This window comes from Vicugna pacos, chromosome 9 (genome assembly GCF_048564905.1).
Source record: "Vicugna pacos chromosome 9, VicPac4, whole genome shotgun sequence".
Lineage (NCBI taxonomy): Eukaryota > Metazoa > Chordata > Mammalia > Artiodactyla > Camelidae > Vicugna > Vicugna pacos.
The window spans coordinates 53,573,202-53,600,743 of NC_132995.1; the positions used below are offsets into that span (position 1 = coordinate 53,573,202).

At 43.3% G+C, this 27,542-nt stretch overlaps 1 protein-coding gene and 1 long non-coding RNA gene across 2 annotated transcripts in view; one reads left to right on the plus strand and one right to left on the minus strand.

The window, feature by feature from the left end:
- Window positions 1-73: 73 nt before the first annotated feature.
- LOC140698207 (uncharacterized) lies at window positions 74-1,153 on the minus strand. The gene is made up of 3 exons (XR_012075841.1): window positions 967-1,153; window positions 703-808; window positions 74-263 (listed from the first exon to the last, which is right to left on the minus strand). It is a non-coding gene; the product is annotated as an uncharacterized lncRNA (long non-coding RNA).
- A 10,439-nt stretch (window positions 1,154-11,592) lies between these two features.
- USP10 (ubiquitin specific peptidase 10) overlaps window positions 11,593-27,542 on the plus strand; it is a 66,853-nt gene continuing 50,903 nt past the window's right edge. Inside the window, exon 1 of the mRNA XM_072967848.1 lies at window positions 11,593-11,720. Within this exon, the coding sequence (XP_072823949.1) occupies window positions 11,700-11,720 (21 nt within the window). The 5' untranslated portion in view covers window positions 11,593-11,699. The remainder of the gene's footprint in view (window positions 11,721-27,542) is intronic.

The window sequence follows — 27,542 nt, forward strand, 5'->3', positions numbered from 1 at the left end:
GGTTATTGTAATAATCTTCAGTCCTATTTTCTCTGCCCAAATGAAAAAGCACCCATTGCATGTTGAGCTCAAATATAATTTGGAAATTAACCAGACTGTCTTTTAGTGTTGTGGGAGGCTGGGCTGTTTCAATTCTGTTCACATTGTGCTTCTAATTACTGTATTTTGCCAGGAATTTTCATTCAGATCCTTGATTGCAGCCCTACGTCTTGGAACCTGAAATGTAACTGTTTCTTAACTTTGTGTCATTTGGCGTAATTTGACTAGAAAAGAAAAACAGGAGAGCCATGTGTTATCTTTATCAGAAAGATACAGGAACATTTCTATAAGAACAGAGTCCGTTTACTTCCCCTAGGGCCTTGGAGGAGGAAGATAGCTCCCTGGCACTGCTAAGGTTTTGCAAGGCCACCAGCAGACCTGCCCAGTCACAGCTGGGCATTTCTTCCTTGAACCTTTGGCAATTCAGTTCTGGGAGGATAGCGGGAGGTACCTGCCATGACCATCACACCTGGAAACCAGATTAGAATTTGCCTCCCAGCCAGTGAGCTGCCCCAAATGGGACACCAGCTGCCAGATGCTAAATTCACCTGGATTTTTTCATTTCAAGAGGAATCTTAGGTAAGAAATGATACTCCTTCCGTTTTTCTGGATGAAGCCCCCAAGGCGTGGGTTAATGATCTTACCCAAGTTGAATGACCTTACCTCCCCAGCAGGTTTGGGTCCTTTTGAACGGAGAACCATAGACAAGGACCTGAAGGCAGGTGGCTTATCTGGGGAGCTGGTCCTCGGGGAGCTGGTCCTCAGGAAGCTGGAGTGAGACCAGGAAGGAGGAAGAACTGATTAGAAGGTGCTTTATCTACAGCCAAGGAGTAAGTCACCCCCAAGCAGTGGCTTACAGCTGTAACTGTCAGTTATTTTTGCTAACAAATCTTAAGGGTTGCCTGGGCTCAGGTAGGCAGCTCTCACCTGGGTCTCAACAGGCCCGGCTGGGTAGTGGCTCCCCAAGGCTCACTGCGCAATGGGGCCCAACTGGGGGTCCTCCTTTCTCCTTCCTTTCCTTCAGTTCTGCTCCCCTTCACACCACTCCCCACCCCTGGCCATGGTCTTTCTCTCTCTTCATCTCTTCACCTGGTGGCCCCACCAAGATCTCTTATATGACAGCCAAAGTTTCCCAAAGCCAGTGTCCCAAGTGTGATTAGCAGCAGCCAAATAGTCACTGCATCCTGCTCCTTGAATGCATCACAAAAGCCCCCCTGGTTGGAGGTGGGAGGTGACAGGGCTGGTACCTCTTGCTGGGAGGTATCAGTGAATTGGTGGCCTTGTTTGAAAACCACACATCAGGAGAGGGTATAGCTCAGTGGTAGAGCACATGCTTAGCATGCACGAGGTCCTGGGTTCAATCCCCAATACCTCCAGTGAAAAAAAGAAAAATTTGCTACATTAAAAAAAAAAAAGAAAAGAAAACTGCACATCTGTTCAAGGAAGGAGGGTCGGAACACTTACTGGCCTCTGCCTCTCAGTCAGGGCAGCTCCCAGAGGCCCTAACGACCTCTACTCCTGGGCAGAAAGCACAGTGTATGATGAGGGGCCACCCTGCAGTAGAGTCAGAGGAGGGCACAGGGTCTGTATTGGATCCCAGAGGCACCTGTTACACCTGGAGCTGCCAGCTCAGACCTGCTCTTTCAACTATAGGAAAATGACAAGTCTCTGCTTGGGGTGTTATGCTGGGATATAAAAGTGAGAGCAGAGGGGCCAACCAGGGAAGCTGCTAGTTTCCACTCAGCTGTCAGCAAAGATTGCTGTCCCTCTCACAGAGAGGCAGCAGGTGTGGGACTGGCCAGTCTGCCAGGGGCTGGGCGGAGTGCAGAGTGAGGACCCTTCCTCTTCCGATCCACACACAGGTGAGGTCCACACGTCGAGTTGGCTGAGACCAGGACCCTTGTCTTAAGGACCCGCCCCATCCTCCGAGGAGCTTGACAACTCTTGAGTGCTCAAGGAGGTCCGCACCGTGCCGGGCAGGTAGTCTGAAGGCACTGGGGGGGGGGGCAGTGGCCAACACGCAGTGAAGACCCCTTACTTCCCAGTGGAAGAAACAGACCAGCAGACCCAGTCCAGGCAGGGAGGGTGACACAATACACTAAATGCACCAAACTATACACTTAAAATGGGCAAATGTTCTGTGTGTGAATTAGATCTCAACAAAACTTAAAAAAACAAAACAAAACACTGAGGAGTATGCATGGCAGGTCAGAGGAACATAGGCATAGAAAGTGGTGAGAATGAGGGCTGGGGGCACATTGCAGAGGCTTTGAGCAGAGGAGGGGAGGGACTGACAGGCATTGTCCCGTGGTAGAGGAGGGAGTAAGGGACAGGGCAGAAGGAGGGACCCCTCCAGAGGCCTGTGTAGTCATCTGCCATCCGCGCAGTGGGTGGTGGCTGGGATTAGAGACTCCCCAATAAACCCCTGGAGGGAATGCATGACAGCTGCCCTAGTTCCCTCCTGCTGCTGCTCAAAACAACTTAATTATATCTTCCAATTTTGCTGGATATGAATTGAGGTGGGGCTCAGCGAGGAGAGTCTACCAGTCCACGTGGCATTGGCCAGGGTCCTTCCATGTTATGGCCTCACCAGTGGCTGCTTTGGAGGGGAAGGCTGGCTTCACTGGGGACTGATGACTGAACCCCTGGCCTTTCTCACCTGGTGGGCTCAGGGCAACCTGGTTCTAAGAGACATGAAGTAGAAGTTGCCTACGTCCTTTTTCTAAAAATTAACATCCAGTAGTTTACTCTGTGTGTGTGTAGTTCTGCAAAATTAAACAAATAACCAATGAACTATTCCCTGTGAAAATTAAAGTCCAATAATGGAAGAATGGCTGAACAGAATGTGGTCTAGCAACACAATGGAATATTACTCTGCCAGGAACAGAGATGTAGCACTGACACATGGTACCGCATGGATGAACCTTGAAAATATTATGCTGAGTTGAGAAGCCAGACCCTAAGGATAATGTCTTGTATGATTCCATTTATTTGCAATGACCAGAATAGGTAAATTTACAGAGACAGAAGTTAGATTCATGGTTGCTTAGGGCTGGGGTTGGGGTGAAAGAGGACAAGGATGCAATAGCTAAAGGGTACACATGATGGAAACACCGTCAAATTGACAGTGGTTGTGGTTGCACGTATCTGTGACTATATGAAGTCATTGAGTTGTGTGATATGTGAATTATATCACAATAAATTTGTTTTACAACACTAAAACAACAATTTAACCCATCCTCTGAGTTTTATGTGTTGAGCTACAGGTTGAGAGCCAGGATAGAAACCTCCCTGCTTGGGTTCCCCGTAAGGCTGGGGATAAAATGGTAAGACTAGAGACAGCGTTGATTTGGGGCCTGCCTATGAGCAATTCTGTGTATGCAGAACTCAGGGCATCCTCCAGAGGTCTCTCTAGAGCAGTGATCCTCAAACAGGGAACTTGTCAGGAATGCAGATTCTCAGGCCCTGCCCCAGATCTGCTGACTCAGCCATGCCTGGGGTGGGTCCCAGCAATCTGTATTTTCACGAGCCCTCCTGGGGAGTCTAACTCGTGATTGAGAATTACTGCTCGCCAGAAGGTTCTGTCTCCTCTCTGCCTCCATAGGCTTTCCCAAGCTGAGTTGGATCACCAACAGCTGTGCCTGTTTTGCCCTGGCCAAAACCTGAACCACGGGGCTTCTCTCTGGGTAAGTACAACCCGGCCCCTGGGTAGCTGAGGCTTGGGGCCTGAGAAGGCTGGAGAGGTCTTGGAGCAAACCTCAACAGGGCCACACACCTGCTGCATCCCAGAGAAAGTGAACCTCGTTTGCGGACTTCTGTTGACAGGGGCAGGAAGCCCTGGGGTGCAGCCCAGCTCTTTGAATGGTCTCCAGCATCTGCTGGCTCTGGGACTTCATGCTCAGCTCAGTTTTACCAGGCATGCCACAATAGTGATTCATCTGCTCAGGGGTCACAGCCCCACTCCTTCAGTCACCTAAAAGCGCTAAAAATATATAACTCCTACATGCTGTTCTGAGCTTCCAAGTGCATGAAAGCTGGGGGCCTTTTCCTTTGTTCCAGGCTGAAATTGAAGAGACCAGGGTTCCAGTCTGAGCTTCATAACTAATCAGCCTCCGGCAGGGCTGTGCTTGGTGTCTCCTGCTTTCAGAACGGGGACCAGATCCCACCTCTGACTGGACACAGCATGAGGCTGTGCATCAGGAATGCAGGTTTTAGCCTTGGCTCTTCCACGTGCCATCAGGACAAGACACTTTCTCTCTCTCTTTTTCTTAAATTTTGTTTTATATTGAAGTACAGTTGATTTACAGTGTTAGTTTCAGGTGTACAACAAAGCAAATCAGTTATCCATATACATACATTTTTTTTTTCAGATTCTTTTCCACTATGTGTTACTAAAAGAAATTGAATATAGTTCCCTGTGCTATCCAGTAGGTGCTTGGAGGCACTTTATCTCTTAAATCTCAGTTCTTTACTCCATGGGATGTGATCGTTGGAGATGATTTGTGTCCCTCAGGGTGTGACCTGCATCACCCTTATACCCTGAGCAGCTGCCGAAGGGAGCTCTGGCCAGGAAATGTCTGGGGAACTCTGGAGGTGAGGTCCCCTCTGGAGATTCACATCAGGCTGTACATTTGTATATTACAGCCTCTGGAAGTCCCATTAAGACACATGTTTAAATTTGGTGAACCCAAGATTTCCCGATTGTTTGCCCCTGGCCCTCTCCCCAATTTTCCCTCTATTAACTATACAGACTTTATGTCATCATATCACACTTTGGGAAATGGGAAGCTAAAAGGTTTCTGTGTCCCATCAACTCTGACAGTAAAAGATTCAGTGCTTGTTACATCACCCACATGGAGAGATGCCATAAAGATGTCAAAGAACATAGTTGGCTGGCTTTTTCCGAGTCCCCATAGAGGACAGTGGCTTGATGCAGTTACCACATTTTAAAGTCCAGCTTTCAATTTTGCATATCTAGAATATTGATTTAGTTAATTTATCTATGATGGTTAATTTTTTTATTGAGGTGTAGTCAGTTTACAATGCTGTGCTAATTTCTGGTGTACAGCACAATGCTTCAGTCATACATGAACATACATATATTCATTTTCATATTCTTTTTCACCATAAGCTACTATAAGATATTGAATATATTTCCCTGTGCTATACAGTATACATTTGTTTATCTATTTTATATGATGGTTAATTTTTAAGTGTCAACTTGGTTGGGCCACAGTGCCCAGATATTTCGTCAAACATTATTCAGAGTATGAAAGTGTGAAAGTGTTTTTTAGGATGAGATTAACATTTAAATTGGTGGATTTACAATGTCCAAAGTATAGAAACAACCTAAGTCTCCACTGACAGATGAATGGATAAAGAAATAGTGGTACAGAGTAGCCACAGTAGTAGGAATGTGGCAACCCGACTAGCCCACAGGGCACCTAGATACTTGGATAAACATTATCCTGAAAGCATCTGTGTGAGTGTCTCTGGATAAGGTTAACATTTGCCTCAAAAGACCAAGTGTTGGAGTGTGTATAGCTCAGTGGTAGAGTGCATGCATAGCGTACATGAGTCCTGGGTTCAATCCTCAGTATACTCATTAAAAAAAAAGAAAGAAAGAGAGAAAAATATTTTTTAAAAAGACCAAGTAAAGCAGATGGTCATCCCCAGTGTGGGTGTCCTCTGGAGGCCTGAATGAAACAGAAAATGGGACAAGAGAGAATTTGCTCTCTGCCTTTTTGCTTTCAAGCTGCCTTTCCTGCTCCCAGACTGGAATCATCTTGGAATGGAACCATACCATGGGCTTTCCTGTGTCTCCAGCTTCTCAATGATGGATCTCAGGACTGTCTCAGCCTCCATAATCATGTGAGCCACCTTCTTATCATAAATCTTCATACAGATACACATCTACATCTATTATCTATCTATCTGTCTATCCATCTTCGACTGGTTCTATTTTTCTGGAGAATCCTGACTAATACAAGGTGATAACTTGAGATGGAAAGAAGACTTTAGGCATGAAGATGTTCATTAATGTGATCATAAGAGTGAACAATTAGAAACAATTTATATACATGAAACATGCACAGGGTAGGAAAAATAATGTGTATGAGGTGTTTTTCTCTTTAAAATTTATTTGAAGTTTTTTTTTTGGTGGAGGGGAGATAAGAAGATTTATTTATTTATTTATTTTTTAAATTTTAAAATTATTTTTCTTGATGAAGGTATTGGATATTGAACCTAGGACCTAGGACCTCCTGCATGCTAATTTCATGCTCTACCTCTGAGCTATACCCTCCCCTCCAGTGAGGCTTTTTTTCTTTTTAATAAAATGGAAAAATACTTGCATTAATGTGATGAGAAAAGCCAGAAAAAAAGCATCGGAAGCCCCCAGAGGGTATTACGGCGCAGATTGCTGATCTGATTTGGTGGCTCTGAATTCAGGTGGAGTCTCAGTATTACATTTCTAACAATCCCCAGGGGCTGACGCTGCAAGTCCAGGGACTGTACTTTAAGAACCACAGCTCTAGGGCATATTTTTTCCTGGAAAGGGCCAGACAGTAAAGATTTTGTGGGCCAGATGATCTGTGTTGCAACTACTCAACTTTGCTTTTGCAGCAGGGAAGTCACAGGAGATATGTAAATGCCTGGGTTTGACTGTGTTCTGATAAAACTTTATTTACAATAACAATCAGGGGGCCCTATCTAGCCCCTAGTTTTCCTCTCCAGGGAATGGTCATTTTGATTGACATACTATTAGGGCCCACACTCTGTCAATTTAGACTGTTAAATATATGTATACATATATATATGTATATATATATTTATTGAAGTATAGTCAGTTTAAAATGTGTCCATTTCTGGTGTATACCATCATGTTTCAGTCATATATATACGTACATACACTCATTTCTATATACTTTTTTTTATTATAGATTACTATAAGATATTGAATATAGTTCCCTGTGCTATAGAGTAGAACTTTTGTTGTGTATCAGTTTTATATATAGCAGTTAGTATCTGCAAATCTTGAACTCCCAATTTATCCTTTCCCATCTCCTTTCCTCCTGGGTAGCCGTAAGTTCATGTTCTATGTCTGTGAGTTTGTCTGTGTTTGTAAATAAGTTGATTTGTGTCTAAAGCACACCTCTTCTGATACTATGGACTATGACTGCTGTTACTGTGATGACTATTACAAGAACAGCTACCACTACTGCTACTGCTACTACTATCTTGTATTTATTGAGTCCATGCCAAGGACCCAGTGCTGTTTCAAATGCTTAACCTGCATAATCTGCTTCCCATTACAAACAGTTCCACGTAATACCCATTGGCATTAGTTCCATTTCACAGATGAATACACTGAGGCTTGGAAAATTTAAATACCTCACCCAAGTTCAGACAGCGAGTAAGTGATAGGGATTGTAACCCAAGTCCATCCAAATCCCAACCTCGTGTGGTTTCCAATAGTGCTTGTGCTGGGACTGGCAAGATGAATATATACAAGTCTGCCAGACTAGACTTAGGGAAAGGGTTTTTTAGACAGAGGGAAGGGCACTGTGAAGCTACGGAGCAGTGAGAGAGCATGGTGCTTCTAGGAAACACAGCCAGTGGGGCTGTGCCCAGGCCAGAGAGCCATGTGGTGGTTCTCTGTCCAGGCTGTGTGTTAGAACAGCTGGGAGGTGGGGGTTCAATAAAAACCAGTGCCCAGGCCCACACCCAGACATCTTGACTGAATTGGTCTGGGACTGGGTCTGGATGTCAGTCTTTTAAAAATATACATAAAAGCAAAAAGCAAAAACTCCTCAAGAGGTTTTAAGGCACAGCACAAACATGGTAGAAAAGTGCAGATTTTGGAGGCAGATGCATGTATTGTTACTAACGGGACAAAACTGACACTGGCAGCAGAGCCACTCTGGCACCCAAGTCACCTGGTGCCCCATCAAAGTGACACATGGTCAGAGAGCTACGAGCCCGACAAGACACTGGGGGAGAGGTGGGAGCAGGAACTACCCTTGGAACTCGAGTGGCATAAATTGGGAGTTTGGGATCTGCAGATACTAACTACTATATATAAAATAGATATACAACATAAGTAGTCGCTTGACTTCTTTCAGCTTTCCTGGCCTGAAAATGGGGAAACCAACAAATAGTCTTCACCTCACTGGGTTTTGTGAGAATTAAATGAGGTCACTTGTTCATTGAGTCATTCAACAAATATTTGAGCAGCTGCCAGAAGTCTAGAAGGGTTATAGGTGCTGGAAAAATAATCAGTGAATAAGACTAAGCACCTGGCTTCCTGATGTTTAGAGTCTAGTGGAGGAGACAGATAATACACATTGAAAATTACTGCACACTGGCATCCAGTGATAAGTGCCATGGAGAAACATAAGCAGGATAACAGGAGGAACTGGGGCTGGTGGTCCTCATGGTCTGAGTAGTCCTTTCAGAGCTGGTGGCCATCAGAGAGCTGAGTGAGCGAGGTGGACAGAAAAGGCACATGCAAAAGTGAAGTCAAGGGGAGGGTATATAGCTCAAGTGGTAGAATGGATGCTTAGCATGCATGAATGGGATCAATCCCCAGGACCTCCCTTAAAAAAACAAATAAATAAACCTAATTACCTATCCAGCATCCCTCCCCAAAAAAGGTGAAGTAGGAGTCTTCCTGGTACCTAGAGCTGACATCCTCAAAAATTATTGATTTCCAATTTCTTTCCATTCTGCAAAATTGTTGCTGACCCCAGCAGCTTTTGTTTTTGTGAGTTCTATCTTACTGCTAGTCATGGTTTAGGAATGAAAACTGAGACATTTAAAAATACGGATGAGAATTTATTTCTCATAAACTTGTTGCATGTCAATGTAAAACATATTTTGTAATGATACACAACTTGTCAAAACAAAAAAAGTTGGTCAGAAGAGCAGCAGCATTTTGTATTTTTGTAAAGCTCTTTAGTGTCTGACTTCCTAGGAAAACAGCTACATTCTCATACCTGCTACTGATTTCAGTCCACTGTGGTGTGTTGCTTTGATTGAAGTGTATGAAGAAAATCCAGCCTCACACAGATGGGGAAAGGGAGGGAGGAGTATTTTCCTAAAAAGTAGTCCTCAAAAGGAATGATGTTTTTAGGTAATTGCGGATATTTTTCTTTGCTGCTCTGTGAAAAGGAGACAGATGTCTTAAAGGAAAATTGCAAAGTGGAATGTGAAATTCTATCAGTGAACTTTTCATACTTTTGATGCAGGAAAACAGATGTGGGGCGTGAGGAGGGCCATGTCCCAGGTCTTGGTTGATCCCTGGGACATGCCCAGCCAGATGTGGGTTCTTGGCTTCCTGCATGAAAGAATTCAAGTGCGAGCCACCATTGAGTAAAGGTAGGTTTATTTAGAGAGATACATACTGCATAGGGTGTAAGGCAAGAGAAAGGCAAGGAAACAGGTGTAGGAATTGGGTGCTCAGGTTAAAGTAAAAGTAGGTATATACTCCATAGACAGAGTGTGGGCCGTCTCCAAAGAGGAGGGAGTGAAAAAGGCCACTAGGCGTGGTGTTGCCAGTTTTTATGGGCTCAGTAGCTTCACATGCCTACAAGTGGGACCATTCCAACTACCCTGGGGAAGGGGCTGGAATTCCCTGGAATTGGGCCACTGCTAGTTCCTTGGCCTTTTGCAATTATCCTTGAGACGGTCATGGTGCCTGCGGGCATGTTATTTATTACCCTGTTACAATGAGCACATAATGAAGCTCAAGGTCTACTAAAAGTCAAACCTCTTAATCTTCAAGGCCAACTAGGAGTTGAATCTTCCACCATTTTGGTGTTAAATTGCTGTCATTCCTTGAGTGGCTCTGCCCTGCCCCCTTCCCTCCTGTCCCATTTTGTCAGATTAAATTCATTGGTCTAGCTTGTACTTTGAATGGATCTTTTATTCCTGCCTGATTTTATAACCACTACAAGTCACCAGTAGGTTTTCATATCCCTCCCAGTCTTTATCCATATGCAGGTAGAATTTTTCTGTGATTGTAATCATAGCATGAGTACAAGTTTATATTCTGTTTCCTTAACTTTTTGTTAAAAATTTTTTCAGACATATGGAAAAGTTGATAGTACCACTTAGATCCAACAATTGCTAACATTTTGCATTATTTACTTTCTGTGTTTATATGTTTTTCATTGTTGCAAAGTCCTTTATTTAAAAAAGTTTTTATTTAAGTATAGTCGGTTTAAAATGTGTTAATTTCTATGTATGATTTTATTTTTTGTTGAAGCATTAAAAAAAATACTCTCAGGCATTATGACATTCACCCCCTAGAGTCTCCAGACGCATATCCTAACAATAAGAACATTCTCTCACATGAGCATAATATCATTATTACACTGTGAAAGTTATCAACAATTCACTAAAATCATCTATATCTAAGCTATACTCAACTTTCTCCAACTGTCAAAAAAAATTTACCAGCTTAAAAGAACCCACCTGGATCCAGTCAAGATTCACACATTATATTTGGTTAAGTCTTTTTAGCTCTTTTATTTTAGAACAGTTTCTCCCCTTTCTTATATTTTTCATGGCATCCCATTTTTGAAAAGACCAGGCCTTCTGTCTTATAGAATCTTACTGATCTCCTCTGCTCAGCACAGGGTTGGCAACAGTAGCCTCGCTGTACGTTGCACGCGAAAACAATGACAATTGTTATGAATAATAATCACAGTAGCTAATTTTTATTAAGGGCTTGCTCTCTTGGCCAGTATGCTCACACTCATTTAATTTGATCCTCACAGAAATCTTGAGTTAAATTTTTATTAGTCTTATTCACAGGTGAGGAAACCAAAGGCTTAGGAAAAGAGAAATAACTTGCTGGAATCACTCAGCTAAATGAGAGCGAAGCAGATGGTGAATTCGTGGGCAGGTAGGGGATTCATTGTTTCTTGAATCAGTGACCTGAAAGCTGGTCTGTCTGTATAGGTGCATGTATGTGTGTAATAGGTAACACTTACTGAGTATTTACTATCTGCCAGGCCCTAATGCTAAGCGCTTTACATGTGCTTTTTTTTTTTTCCTCTTAAAAGCCTGGCACAGAGCAGGCGCTCAATGTTTGTGGAATGAATGAAAAGTGAATAAACGAACAAATGAAAGGATGTGACCTCCATAAACCCAGACTACTCTGAGATCTATAGCGCTCACTTACGAGACCCCGGCATAGGAAGACCCCGCGGTTAGGGGTCGCGGCGGGCCAAGCTCAGGCCGCAGCTCCCGGGTGCCCCACGTCCCGAGTCCCGCCCAGCACCCAGGCGGCATCCCAGCAGATGAGAAGTCGGGGTCGACTGGGTGCTTCGGTGCTATCATAGCAGTCCCCTGACCTGTCCCCTTCCGGCGCCTCAGCCAGGACCGGGTGGCCGGGGTCCCCAGTGGGCCCGCATCCGCCGAGGGGCGCGGACGAATCCACCCCCGGCGGACTCCCGCCGCGCACGCCCACCTGTCGGCCGCGCATGCGCAGCGCACGCCCGGCGCGCCTGGCCTCCTCGCGCCCCGCGGCGCGCGGCCAGTGCGCAGGCGCGGCGGCCGATGCGAGTGTGTATGTGCGGGCGAGAAGATGGCGGCGGCGGGGGAAGCAGCGTGAGGAGTCGGACGAGCGCCGAGGCTCATTGAAACGGGCCGCCATGGCCCTCCGCAACCCGCAGGTAGTTGTCGGCCGGCGCCCTCGGCGGGAAGGGGCCCCGAACTGCGGCTGGGCGGGCGCCGGGGCGAGCGGGTGCCCGCGCCCTGGCCCGGAGCGAGCGTGTGGGAGTGGGGGAGGGCGCCGGGACACGCTGCCCGGGACTAGGCCCCGAGCCTCCCGCCGCCTCCGCACTTCGGCCGCCCGCAGCCCGGCCTGCCCCGCGCTGGAGCCTGTCGGGCCCCCGCCTCGGTGGAGCCGCGGAGTGGGGACGCTCGGGCCGGCCGGAGAGGGCGTGGGGGGAGCGAAGGGGTTAACCTCGGGGCTGGACCGCGGGGCGAGCCTGCGGTGTAAACGGGGCCCTTGTCGCTTCGAAAGGCAGCCTGGGGTTTTCGGGAGGCCCTCGGGGCGGCAAAGCTTTCCAAGCACCCAGCTCCCTCTCTGTCCGGAACGAGCCACCGAGATTTGGGGGTGCCTGGTTTTCCCCATGCTCCCAAAGGTTGCTTTCGCAGCTTGATTGACAGCGGGTCAGGACGTTGCGAGGGGAGGGGGGCGAGCGGGAGCTTGTAGCTTTTCAAGATTCAAGTCACTAAGAAGCAGCCTAAGGTTACTGTTGCAAAGAAAACTCGAAATAACTCGCCAGGACCGTACTTATACTTGTATTTGAGTGACATCTTTTGCACAAATCCATCTCAACCCGGCTGACACTATTAACGCACTATGTCAGAGCGGTATCTCACGCTTAGGAGCCGTTTATAATCCGTAAAGGAAAGAAAGAGTAAAATGCACCTTTCGCTTTTAATGGGATACACGTGTAGAGTTGAACTTTCCCCACTCAGATACAGTTACTGTGGATAAAAATCGGCGTGTGGTATTATTTGTCAGGCCTGCCTGCTGTAGACCGCTGACTTGTGGACTTCTAACCTCTATATATAGTGTGCTTTTGTATTAAAAATGGGAAAATGAAACAAAGTTGCTATTGGAAAACTGGTGACCAGTAAATCATAACCCTTTATAAGCAATTGGTTTTTGTTGCCCTTTTGGAAATGGAGTCGATTTTAATAACTTGTGATTAATGAGTGTTGTGGAATTTAAAGCGGAAAAACTTTTTTAAAAAAATTAGATCTTCCTGGAAGCTGCAGTTCTGTTAAATTTTTGGTACTTCAGTTTGCTCTACAACTTCCCCTGTTTAACTTTCTGTTCACTTGTACAGCTACTCTTTAAAGTATTTTAGAATAATTGTTTGCACCAGAAAGGGGCTTAGTAGTTGTTGAATCAGTTTTACAAATGTGTAATTCAAAAATTTTTTTCCTTAGGAGATTTGGTTTTTGCCTTTTTCTCAACTGAAATATTAATATAAATAACTACAAAATAGGTACAAAGTTCATTGTAAACTAATGGGTAGTATAGTATTTATAGTGATTTTGAAATGAGGAAGGCTTGTTTAGGCATAATTCACTTCCATTATTAAAAACACCTATCGCAGTGCAAAATTGATTGAAATGTTAATTAATGAATGGTGGTAACACGTAAACTTAGTTGTAATTTCATTTGCTTTCATTGTGCCAGTATTTATGTTTCATGAAACGGTATTGCCTATACACGTTTTCAGAAAATTGGAGTGGCAAAAGTAAGCTGAACATAAATGTTAGCAACACTTTGGGTTTATTTTTAAGTCTGATTTAAATGCTTTTAAATTCTAGCATGGAGAAGGTAGACAAGGAAATAGTATGATTTCTCATGATTTTCTTTTTAAAAGAGTAGTAATGAAAACAAGAAAGAAAATCATCTGCGGTGGAATTTAATGATTGGATCCTGCGTGAGTCAGGCTAAGCATTTTAGATTTTTTTTTTTAATGGAGGTACTGGGGATTGAACCCAGGACCTCACACATCCTAAACACGCACTATACCGCTGAGTTATACCTAACTCGTCCCCACCCCGTGCTGAACATTTCAGTAACTTCGTTTTATTTAGTTATCTGCTGTCCTAAGAGTCCTGCCGCTTTAATGGCCATTCAGTAATTCAGCAAAAATATTGAGTGCGTACCCTGTGCTAGGCACCATGATATGCATATTACTTGTTTACTATTGGGAATGACAACAGCAAATTAACGAGCGTCCTGATTTAAAATTGAGTTGTTAAAGGTTACAATTTAAAACATTTATATAGATTATATCATATTTTCATCCTGTTGCTTGAACCCCCTTCCCTGATTGACATGAAACAGTGCAAAACTTGGGAACATTTCTGATGCCAATAGCTTTCAACACATTTAAACAAACACAAATGATGAACTTTGACAATTGAAGTGAAAGTACATCTCTAATTAATGAAAATTTGTTGTCAGGGAACTGATTAAATGATTTGGGATAATTAATTTGAACTGACCAATTCTGCCTAAAACTAGAGGAAATTTTTGTGGTCATTGCATTCGCTCATAGTGAAATCCCCACAGTAATGCTTCTTCCACCCTGTTTGGATGTTGTATGGCTACCCCTGTCCTGGTCCTCAGCAGCAGGCTCACCCCAGTCTTTTCATTACCTGGAAATAATGTGGCCCCCACATTTTACACTGTGGAATTTCTTGGCCATTTACAGCATATGGCAGAGTGTTACTGTATGGTTGAATATCTTTATTAAAACTGACAGCTGTATTAGTAGTTCTCCAAAGAATTACATATTTATTGGAGTTTCATAATGAGCAGCTAGAGTAAATAAAGTTATTTGAAATACAGGATATTTGGAGATACCAGTTTTCCTTTGCATAGTGACAGCAAAATACTGAAACATGTCCTGAGACTAGATAGGCTATTTCGAGTTCGTGAGTTGACGATTGCCTCAGTGGTTTCTACAGACCAATATTGCAGATGAGTTTTATCCAGGGCCTGGCCCTTGTGCTCTGGAGTCTTGTTGGGGTCACAGTGTACTGAAATTACAGTGAATAATAAGTGGACCCACCTCATTCTAAGTTCTCTCTAGAGCAAAAGTTAGGACATCTATTCCAGGAGTCTTTTATGTGGAACAGACATGATTTAAATAGTGGTTCACATAGGAAAACTTACAGGAGAAAAGTATTACAAAGCTTAATGATTATTTAATGCCAGGCCTAGTGGCACATTTACTTTGTACGGTACTCAGAATGTAATATTCAGGTAACTAAGAAAAGTTGTATTGTCTACTTGAATTAGTTACATCAAGCTTATTTTCTATTTTTGTATGTTTTCAAATTTCAGACAGCCAAGTATTTGATTTTAATGGATCGTTTTTTTCAAGTGGCACACTAAAGGTGGCTGTTGACACATCTTACTGATAATATACTAAATATGAAGACTAATAGGAAGCGCTTGCTTTTGAATTTGTAATTAGGCTGTTACATTTCTATTTAGTACCACACATGCAAGAATCACTGTGGCACAAAACAGATAAATCTGTTTGCAGTGGAATTTACTGGCCTTGAGCCACTGGATTACTGTCATTTGTCACTTTAGTGCTACTTCAGCAGTGTAGATGTTCATTTCCAAAGACTTACATGTGCTTGGACTGCAGTTTTCCTATTTATTGAAGTGATCTCCCAATAGGTCTTTCTGTGACCATTTCTGTCAATGCAGGCTGGATTAAGAACTAGTGTAGGCAAAATAAAGGTAGCCCATGGGGTAGGTTTATAGTACAGTTTGTTTCAAGGATCAGAAATTATAGAATCTGTCATAAACCTAGATGTGGAGTCTTCAAAATGCAGACTTTTCATGAATGGACTACTTTCTGGACTATTTGAAAGTTCCTCTATCATGACCCCATTTTCAGCAGAAGACCTGATAAACCAGAAGCTGTCGACCAGTAACTCCATTCTGCTCTCTGTCTTGAAATATGCCCTGGTTGCCCTCTCCTGGGAACAGGGGAGGTGAGGTGTAGAGGTGGAAATGTGGTTTGATGCAGGGGGACAGAGGATTAAAGTGTATCTTCCTGTACTTGCCCTTTCTGGCTTACTTGAGAGTTGTGAGATGTCAGTATTCCTGGAGAGTGCTAGTGCAGTGCCTGCCTCGGGTTGAGGGGGGCTGCTCCGGGGCCTCCCTGGTGGGCTTGTCTGAAGCTTTATTGGTTGCCATTCTTCAGGTCAATTCTCAATTTATTTTTCTGATATCAGCTCAGGGGCCATCTCTTAAGCTTACACTCTGATTTAAAAAGTGTCACAACTAGTGCTTTAGAAATGAAAGTACTTCCTAATAGAAAGGCTCGTGTCCCCGCTCTTATGCTTTTGGTACCTGATTTTTACATCTAGCTGCCTGCCTCCCTCCTTCCCTTTCTTTAGTAGAAGTACAGTTTTGTTCCCCCATTTGTACTTGTTTTATGAAGAAATGTTTCTTTTCATCTGTGTGTATTAGATGCAGACAAATGCCCTTGCTTTTTGAGCAAAACAGTCATAAAAGCTTGAAAAGATTCATGACAGCCCCAAACTACATTCTCATTGGCGCTACTATGGAAAAAAATGTTGAAATGTGAATTGAATATTATTAGAGATCAGGTATAACCTTCTGTAAGAAACAGTGTAGGAAAAAACACGCGTTTAAGACTGCACGAAATAGAGGGGTTCGTGTTACAGACCTGTTATTGTGGACACGCTGGCTGGGGTGGGAAGGGAGTTGTCCCAGGATCAGCACTACCCCCAACCCCCCCCCCCCCCGGAGCTGTAGTCCACTGATTGCACTGGATGGAACTGGTGGGGACGGCTTTTTGGACTATTTTCTCAACTTACTCTACTCACTGTTCACAAAAATAGAAGTTTACCATTCTTGTGAGTACCAGTCAAAAATACTCATTTTTATGTTTTAAAATATATTGAATAAAGCTGGATATCTGTAAAATTCCTTGTTGCAAGCCATGGAGCTTGTGAACTAGAACTGCCCAAGAACATTTAATACATGGTTCTGAGTGGGAAATTTTGATTTGCCTTTTGGTCTTATGAGTTACAGTCTGCATTGTTTAATTGTTCTTGCATAAACATGATAGTATCCTTTGCTCTGGATATAAGTAGTACACTTAAAAATTTTATTATATTCATTTAAATTTAGTCAGGAATAGTCAACTTGTGAATTAATTTAGTATAACTCTCAAGAGGATTTCTAATGTTCCTTTTCTTGTATCTCTTGTTTTAGACCATTGTAACTCCAGAGAAGTGAAGCAATATCTCTCTTGACTTTCATCATTAAAATATATACTCTCCCTAATCTTTCTGAAAACATCAGTCTTTTCTCTTTTGATGGGACTTGCAGGAAAATGGAAGATAATTTGATAATGAAGTTTAATTCTGGAGTTTTTGGAGATTCTTGCCTGGCGTAAAAAACTTGATATTTTAAAGTAGTAATTCCCTTTAGATGGCTGGCAAGATGTGTGTATTTGAGACCTGGAAGGACAGGGAAGAACATATTTGTTATAAAACACTAAGCATTGCAGTAATCAACATGTGGAGAATGTTGCATGGTGTATAAAGTGTGATGGCTTTTTTGGTCCTTAGAATAATTCTGTAAAGTATTGTTAAAGTCACCATTTTACAGGTGAATAAAGTGAGACTCAGAGAGGTTGTGACTTAACCACATGGCCACCAAGTGAGGGAACAGGTACTTAAAAGCAGGTCTTTGGACTTCTGTCCTTTGCCTTTTCTACTTTATCTAACTAATAAAGGCATGATGTTTCGCACTGTGACTTCCCCATAGTAGTTCCTCAAAATTTATGTAACAGCCGAATGAATGAAATAAAGGTTTAAATGTTTAAAGACATTGATGTCTTACTAACTACTAGGTATTAATAATATGTTACTAATTGTTAATTGCCAAGTTTTTTTGTGGTGTGTATTTCAAGTACAGAATAAAGACTTGGAATTTCTGAAAGATGAAAATAGTACAGAAGTATTTAGAATAACAGTGTAAGTCACTCTTTCCCTTTCTGATCCTTAGTCCTCATTTTGATGTCTGTCTTGTGTGCTTTTCTCTGTTGTTTTTCCCTTGAATCATAATACAGTCTGTTCTAACCAGATAGTCACTAAGCTGAACTTTTTGGAGCAAATCTTGCTTTTAAAATTATTGGCAGCATCTATTCAAGTATAGGAAGTTTTCTTATTTTTACATTTTGCCAGGGAATGGAGCAGATGTTTTGGAGCTTCAATTGGTTCCCTGGGATCCAGTATATTGGGAACTGTGGAAGTGCTATAAACATTTCTGACTAATATGCCCAAACAACTTTTTTTTTTTTAAGAAATTATATTTTGAAGACATTCAACCCCTTGGTTTTAGCAGCCATGCTGTCCATTTTCTATATTGTGAAAAAAAAGTTCTGATTCAGATTCTTGTCTTTCGGTCAACTCTGCACTAGAGGTGATTACTGAGAGGAGAAACCTTTGGATAGTTGGACGGATTGTTAGGTCATCAGCCCTAGTTAATAGTTGGAAACTGGGTAATGAACCTGTGTCTTTCCTGTCTTCTCCAAAATCAGGCTTTCTCCTTCTCCCTCTTTGCTATATCAGAGTAGTGCAATGGCAAAACAAAAACAATAACTATTCCTCACCTCAGGTCCCTCTCCCTAGATTCCACCGCTTCTAATAAAATGCAGAGTCGGGTCTTCCAAGAGTGGCATTCTGTTTCCTTTGGAATTAATTTGTAGGATACCAGACACTTTGATTCAGCACTACGTATAAAGGACTTTATATCTTTTGTGATTGTTCAAACAAAGAATTTTGGTGGCCAGACATTAACAATATAGAGCGGAAAGGAGGGTTTCTGTGCTTTAGCAGTTTACAGAGTAGTGGGGGAGAGAGACAGGCTGACTGGTAAATCCTATTTTAGGGTGGTAATTCCTGTAACAGAAGTGTGAATAACAGTCAAGAACTTTCACTCCTTCATTCAGAACATAGTGAGTGGCTGCTGTGTACCAGGCACTGAGGAGTGGTGAGCAGAAACAAGCATTGTCCCTCTCACCAGGGAGCTGACTGTCTAGTGAGAGAGTCTCAGTAATGTGTATGTCATTCCAAATGGAGAAACTTGTCTGGAAGGAAAGGCACACAGTCTGTTGGCGTGGCCTGGGGAATTCAAGGAAGGACTCCCTGAAATTGGTGTCTTAGCTGAGATACATAGCCTGAGATGGTGGAAACAGGTTCTATGGCTGGAAGGAGTCTGGAGCACCTGAGAATGCAGAGGAATCCCATGTGTCTTGTGCTCAGCATGGAGGTGGAAGGCAGGTAGCCTTACCCGGAGGAAAATGTGGAAGAGGGCATGATGTAGCTTGGACCACAAAACATCATAGTCAGGTTGCATTTGGGGCTCACACTCTGACTGCCTTGTGCAGACAGATTCTAGCAGGGCACAGTGGCCGTCTGGAAATCTGATACAAGGTTCTTGGACATTTCATTAGGGAGGGTGCGGTGGAGGTGGTGGGGGTAAGTGGTGTGATCCAAGAGATATTTAGATGTAAGATGACTGAAAAAGGAAGAGCGTCAGGGAAGCAGGGAAGAAGACGTCTTCTGTAACCTGTGGGCGGAGAAGCACAAGAATGGGGTACAGGAGGAGAACACACAGGAGTGGAGTCTCCAAGGCTGCGCATATGTGGGAACTCAGGGTAGACTGATGGGTGTGTAGCGTGAAGTGCTGGGACACGAGTCAGGATGGTCCAACCACAGCCTGCATTTGATCCTGTAGTAGGTGGGAAAGCACAGGTTTTAGGAGGTGGGTAGTCCGACTTTGTGTTTGCATTGCTGAGTGATGGGGGCCCTTCGTGGGTTGGCAAGGGTTTCACTCGTCTGTCTCGCCTCCAGATCTGAGAATGTGCTCTCTGCTCACCTCAGCACCTGAAAGCATCTTAAACCCCAAAACTTTGAGGGGGGAAAAGTAGAACATTCTTTTGGGGATATCTGCGGCGGATTAATGCAGGGCAAATAGCCCCTGAATATCCTTAGTGGTAACTGTATAGAGCCGTTAGGGAAGGTCATTTGGTGATATTAGTCCCTTTATTTTTTTGGCAGGGGGCACTTACAAAAACATGCATTTGTCCCTTGATTATGCTCCTAGAAAATAAAGGAATATTAAAAACATATCACATGGGGATAATAGCTCAGTGGTAGAGCTCATGCTTAGCATGCTGGAGGTCCTGGTTCCTCCATTAAAAAATACATATATATATATATATATATATATATATATATATATATATATAACGCATAATGTTTCATGACTCTGAGATGACTTCTGTTATATTTTGAAATGCTTCCCTTTGATACTTTTTGTAGTAAATTTTAGACACTTGGAATAATTTTATGTAATAATATTCTTAAGTTGTGATCCTTGGTTATGGTCTTCTCTCATGAGACTCTCCTGGCACCCCGGGTGTCTGGCCATCCAGACATGCTACGTAGGGAACCCTCAGTGGCCCCCAGATCTGTGCCTCAGTGTGTGCCATCCCGCCCCAGGTGCTTCAGCTGTGCACAGGTGTCAGCCTCTACATGGCCTTGTGTGCAACCTTTGCCCTTAACCTGCTGAGCCCTTTTCCTTGAATAGGATTAACCAAGTCATATTTTGGACAAACATTTTTTAACTTTACCAGTCTAAGTTAGGTATGAACAACAGCAAGACGCCGGTTTGTGGCCCTCTGAGAGGTGATGTTACCTAATTTTAGTGCTGAGTGGACTGAATTGTGGGAACAGAACCAGCAGAGGAGCGTGAAAATTTTGCCACTTTGAAGACCTGCCACATTGGGTCTTCAGAATGAGAGTTCAGTAACTAACTGATGGACTCATTCCTTCTCAACAAATATTTATCCACCTCTTGCTGTATGCTGAGGCCTGTGTTGGGGTTTGTAAGTTGCAAAACACAGTTACAGAAAAACGTATATGCACAAATATGTTTCCCGAAGCCACGAGAGCACTCTGTATCATGAAATAGGACCATCATGGACAACGTGGAGCACAGACTTTACCACAGCTCATTTTAACTCTGACCGTCTGATGTCCCAGAGCTAGACAAACTTTTTAATTCATCCTGAAGCCTGATTGTGGTCAAAATCTCTTTGGGGATGTGTGCACAGCATTAATCCAGCTTGCTGTCAGAGTTTCTTGCTGCTTTTTTTTGTTGCTGATCATGGATTTGTCAGCTTAGGAAATTCTTGTCTCTAGTTTTTCACAAATGGGTCACAAACAGATGCTAAAATGATCACTCTTGGCTCCATCTTGGTTCTTATTGAATTGTTGCCTTTTCCTTACCACACTACACAGTGTGAATTAAGTGCCAGAAGCATACATTTTCTTTTTCATTTGTGACTAGAGTTCTATTCAGTGAGAAAGAGATAAGAGATAGCTTAAAAAAAAATCTCAAAAAGCATTCTCTTCAGTTTCTGTCTGGAAGCTTAGCTGACTGTAACTTGAACTTCACATGCAGTGACACTGTAGCAATATCCTAACAGAGACTAGTCCTGGACACAGTTGCCAGAGCTCAGTTTGGGAAGAGTTTGCCTCTCACCCTGTGGCACATGTTGAACAAAGGAAGTTTTTTCTTTTTAAGGTGGCCGGAAAGTAAAATACATTGCCATTTTGTTTCTTTGCCACTGATTTCTTTTTGGGAGAAAATGTAGCTTTGAATTAGCTTTGTCACTTCTCTGTGGAAAGGGAAAGGACTCCCACATATGTCGTGTGCAGGGTGAGCTCTGAGGGCCCCACGGACTTTGATGTGTGATGTGTAGGTGCCCAGTCTTCCCTCCGACACCAGTCAGCCTTTCATGGAGCCTGCAGCCTACCAGTGCCCAGAGCGTGGAGGGACGTGGGCCCTTCCTGGCCCAGGGATGCTGGTCATCTGACTGGGGTCTGGCAGGTGCTCGGAGGTGGGAGCCCAGGGGCTGGGAGCCACGATTGGTCTGCTTCTCCTCTAGTGGCCCGGCCCAGTGTGGCTCTTGGTTGTCCTGCGTTTGGGATGGCGAGTTAACTGCCCGAGGAGCAGCTGAAGGGGATAGAGGGCTTCTGGCTTTAATGGGTGTTTGGGGACTGCACATGGATTTGTTGGACTTGGTGTTTCTAGTTCTGGGAATGAAGAGCAGGACCGCGGTGCAGAGCCACAAGGGCCAGATTTGCCCCGCTAGAGACACCTTTGTAGTGATGAGAGCTGAGTTAGGAGGGGTGGGCTGCCCAGGAGCTACTCAGATAGATTGTCATTTCTGCATTAAGGATGCAGGTGACCTCTGAGCTTCCTCAAAGGGTTTTCCTGGCTCTTTGTCTCTGTTGTGTAGTTTCTTGACTCCAGGTGACTGACCTGTATATCACCTAAAAAGCTGTTTGATTTCATTCTTTGGGCTGTTTTTTAACAAATGTAGGCCTAAGATCAGAGGACAGAGTTACTGATGTAAATAAAATGCCTTCACCGTAGCTTTCCCAAGCCCATTAGTGGGCCACAGTAATGATCTTTTTTTGCTGACCTGGTCTGAGCAGATGCCATAGCCACAGAGCTGTCCACCTTCCCCGGTGGTGAGCCTCACTGTGTGTCAGGGATGAGTGTGCAAGCAGCACTTTTCCCTTGGCTTGCCTCAGTTACTTTTTATGTTCCCCTCTGTTACCTTAGGTGTCTCAGCCAGTGTCATCATGCATCCACTGCTCAGCTATGCTCCAGGCATACAAGCATGAATACAGACAAGCCCTCCCTAGCTGGGACCCTCTGCTGCAGCGCACTCCTCCCCTCTGTCCACATGCGTGCGTGCTCCGTGGCTGGGGCCACTCCTCTCAGGGAGGCCGCCACCATTGCCTTCTCTAAGTTGAAGCCTCCAGTACCTCATCCCCTGCCCTCCCAGCCTTGTTTTCCCTTCAGAGCACTTAACCACCTCCTCATATCCTATGTGTAATATCCTAACATGGTGGTTTCGTTCATTTTCTCTCTCCCTACTAGAATGTAAGTTTAATGAGGGCAAGTGTTTGTTTTGTTCCTGATACATTCCCAGTGCCTAGAACATAATAAGTGCTCAAAAATATTTATTGATGAATAAATTAATGAAAGCTCTAACACAGTCCATATATTCAGGAAGTCCACAGTTGAATATAGGAAAGAGGGTAATCAGCTATTAAAATCCAGAATGAGTGAGTCTGCAGGTTTGTTAGGAAAATAGTTTGCAAAGATGAGACTCTGGAAGTGGATTCTGTACTGTGAGAAGTCAGCCAGGCCATAAGGGGCCAGAGAGATGCCGGGAGAGATGCCATGTGGACGTGGACATGCAGGGAGAGCTGCAGTGCTGGGCTGTGGGGCACAAAGCAGCTGAGTGAAAGGTAGTGGGGCGCCAGTCCTGGGGCTCTTGCATGCTCTGTGGAGCCTTTTGTCTTGAAGGCTGTTCCTAGGGACCCAAATAGTCAGACTCACATTTTACAGAAAGCACTGTGGTGGCCACCTGTGGTTTGGAGGTTGAAGGGTCAGACTGGGGGCCCAGAGACCAGTTAGGCCCCTGCTGTGATCCAGTTGAGAAATGCAAGAGGCCTCACCTCAGGCGTGGTAGTAGGTAGAGGAAGTGAAGGCTTTGGAATGCCCAGTCGTAATGGGGTGTGTGGGGAGCTTGGCAGTTTTGTTGTAATGTATTTGTGATAATGCGTTTTCTTTTTCAATAAAATAGGACTATGCTGTGTGTTGTTTAGTATTTCCCCCCATTTCTTGTGTTGTGAATACTCTTCATTATTGAACAGTTTAATGCAGTGTTATTTTTAAGTACTGTAGAGTATTCACAGGTTGTTTTACTTGTACTAAAAACAGTGCTGTTTGCCGTATTTTGGACCTAGTTTTTAGTTTCTGATTGTGAATTATCTTGTTTCCTGGAGATAATTAAAGCATAACATTGTAAACCGAAAGATGAACATTCATTGGTAAATCGATTCATTGATTATTTGAGGGTAGAGTGGAAGATATATTTTGCTAAGTAATATTAAGAAAATAATTACATAACATAAATTAATAACAATTAAAACATAAAGTTTTTTATGTTTGTAGATTTTAAAACTATGTCTTAATTTGATCAAAAGTAAGTTGCACTATAAAATATTTCAAAAAGATTGAGAAAGCTCTTTTATAATATATTTGTCAGTAAACTGGCTCATGTTTGATGGAGGCCAACCATTTTAGCTCATGCATGTAGCTATATTCTGGACGGTGCCCAAAGCATTCTTGCCCTGTGTTGGTAGTAGGTGACTCAGCAGGTGACTAAGGTGTAGGAAACAATTGGGGCACATTATGAGATGTGCAGTTAAGTCTTGAACTAGGTGTTGCACATGCTCACTTCTGTAAGGTAATTTAGGAGTTGAAGGAGATGGGTCATGAGTAGCCTTGAGAATGAGTAGGATTTGGGCAAATGGAGAGAAAGAAGGAGGGCATTCTATGTGGGCAGAGTGAACAGGGCTGGGGTTTCAGATTAACCTGCTTTTTGGCTTTTTGAGCGATCTTTATATTAGTTCCCTGGTTGTTGCTGTGGAACTTGGAACAAACCTTTTGTTTCCTGTATTGCTTGCTCCATTTCTGTCTTAGGATGCTTTTGATAACAAGTGAAAGAAAGCTCGGCTCTAACTGGCTTACACCATAAACTAGAGATTTACTGGCTTAGGGAATGAGAAATTCGGGGAGTAGGTCATGCTTCAAGGTTGGTTTGACTCATCAATTTGGTGACATCTTTGAGGACCTGGTTTCTTTTCACTTGTGTTGTATCCTATTATCCTAAGGCTGGTTTCCCCTTGATGGCACAGTGGCTACTGTAGTTGCAGGCTTCACATTTGTGCCCAACACACGAGCCAGAGCAGGAGAGTGTGTCCCAGAATTCTTGGCAGCGCCCTGAACCAAGTGCTCTGGGCTCTGAGGGTGGCATGCCACACTGGGCTGCCCTCTAGAGCTGCGGGTGGGGGTGTGTCAGCCTTCTAAACTGGGTGGCCACTACCCAACAGAGGAAGGGAATGCACATTGGAGTATGGCCACAAGTCCTTTACAGTCCCACCCTGAACACCCTCCACCCCCTTTTCCAAGTCTCCTCCTGGTCTCAGACGATAGACGCTGTCCTTTCTCCTTGGCAAGCCATCCTATGCTGTCCAATGGTATCTTACAATCTTAAATTTTACGTATCTGTGCCTTGGACTCAGGTTCCAATCCTGGCTCTCCTATTTTATGTTCATGGGATCTTGGGCAAGGTTATTTCTCTGAACTTCTCAAATTTTTTCATTTTCCCTCAGTCAACAACTACTTTCTGGATTCTAAGTGTTGTGCTTAAGTGGACAGAATCCAGAACTGAAAGACACAAGGATACAGTATTTACCTTATAGTGGGACCCTGGGATTACATGAGATACAGCAGTTGCTTCTCAAACTTAAACTACACTAACAGTCAGCTGGGATCTTGTTAAATGCTGCATATTTGGCTTCAGGAGATATGGGGTGGGACCTGAGAGCTGCATAAACTCCTGGGTTGTGCCTTTGCTGCTGGGCTAGGGACCACACACTGAGGAGCAGGCTAGTATAGGACATTAGGAATGTCAGAGGTCTGCAAGGCCCTGAAATAATGTGCAGAAATATGTGTATGTGTGTTCTTCAGGTCGTGGGCCAAACTTGCTAACATCACATTCTCAAGGGGAACCTACCACCACCAGAGAAAGGTTAGGAATCACTGCCTTTTAGAAATGTGACAAATGAGATCTGTATATTAAATGCGTTTAGTGCAGCGCTTAACCAGTAATAGTCATTCAATATGTGTTAGATAGTTGGCCACCCCTCCCCCACCCTCAGTTTCTTTGAAGGCAGTAAACATTGCTTAAATGTTTAAAATAGCTTTTTTTTATATCTTCTTTGCCACTGGTGCTCAATAAAAATATGTTTAGTTTGGGTGACAGTCTTTGTTTTCAAACTATTGGCCATTCTGTTAACATTTGAGGGTCTCTTACGTGCCACTCATGTTATTAGGTGTAGAGAGGTTGAAGTCTCATTTTGGTTATTGCAGATTTCCAGGCATGGAGAGGGTCATCAGGGCTTGGGCTGGATAATAACACTAGGATTGAAGAGAAGATGAGTCACATTTTTTTTAGTGGTCATATTGAGGTATAATGTATATTCAGAAAAGTGCTACTCCTGTATTTGATTCATTGAAATCCCGTTCTCTGGATCTCGGTTGTATGGGATGTCAGTATGCATCACTTAGATTGCTTCTTTCAGTTCATGCAGTTGCTACTGTTTTCACCAAATACATTAAAAAAATATATTTTGTTGACATTGTCCCAGGAATTTAGGTATATAATTCAAGATAATCTTCAAAGTTTCTCACCCAGGAAGTTGGAAGAACCATGAAGTTTGCTGTTGGCATAAGTGTAGACGCTAGTTTTGAGAAAATGATGAATAATGGCCTTTTGATTTTAAAGTTAAACTGAAACATAACAGTGAAAGTGCTTAAGAGTTGGCAGCCTGATATGGAACTGGAATATAACTGAGCAATCCAAGTTGAAGATGTGAGTTTGTAATTCATTAACATAGTTGAAACTGTGAGAGTAGGTGAACTTCTTAGAGGGAAATATCCAGGTTGCCAGCCCAGAAGAGAGAGATTGAGAGAGAATGGTTACAGAGACAGAATTGAGTCTTACAGGCCACTGAAGAAAAGATTATTATGAAAAGTGTGTGTGTGTGAGATCTTCTTATTAATCAGATGCTTGATAGAGCTATTGACGAGCTTAAGGATGTAAAATGATCTTGGTTTGGAGTGGAAGGTTATTTTTGAAAAAGCAGAATGTTGGAGGTGAAAGATTTCATTGAGTCAAAAGGACAAATGGGAAATGAGTTCAGTTACAAAGAAGCGTCTTTGGAGAAAAGATGTTTCTGAAAAGTTGCATTGAATTGAAATTTTCAGTCAAATTATTTTTGGTTTAGTTGCATTATAGGTTTTCTTCTGATTCACGTTTAACTTTGTTGTCTGCCTTTAAGTTGTTAATGATCAGTAAAAGCACTAGAAGAGTTCCTATTTTAAAAACATCTGCTCTGGAGGTTGTTCATTAAAGACTGGATCCTCTTAGGAGGTGAAGAATGATCTCACATTGTCTTATAGATTCTTCTGTCTGGTTTGGGGATGTAACTGAGTGTAGAAGTAGCTCTGCTTGCCCTCCCTCCAGTTGTTGGCTTAGTTGCTCCCACCCTGAATTGCCCAGAGTGGTAGAGCTTTTTCTTGTGTCATGGGAGTGCCCCTGTGCAGTGATTCTGAACTCTGGCTGCACATCACATTTACACAGCAAGTGTTTAAAACACTGACTGAAGCCTGCCTCCCACCACTGAACCCAGGGTTGTGGATAAAGGTCCTCAGGCGATTCTGAGGGATAGCCAGGGCGGAGAAGCACTGCCTTGGGCCTTTGTCCTGCACAGCTGGTCTTGTTCCCCTGCTAGGGGAGCCCCACCAGGGGTTGGTTTTCTGCTTTTTGTGAAAAACAGAGTATTGTGAGTTGATTGGGAGGAAAAAAAAATCTCTTTTCCAGGCTACTCAAGTCCTGACCAAAGTCTTGAGTTTCCTTTTTCTAATAAAAGATTTTTAGTCGTGACAGTGATCTTACATACATAATTCAAGAATGGAGTGCAATCTATTGTTTTGGCTGGTAGAGTAAACTGTACCTCCATAATTACAATCTTTGGAGACTATTTTTCAACAGATCATTAGGGGAGGTTAAACTGAGAAAGTAAACAGTGGACTTGGCAGACCCTTAAGCTATCAGCACCCGTTTCTGCATTCTTTTATTTTTCAGCAGATAATAATTTTGCAGCTTTTACTGCTTCAGCCAACTCTTCTAAGTAACTTTTTCATGAACAACCAAAGCAATTTATTTAAGAGAGCATCCTATATA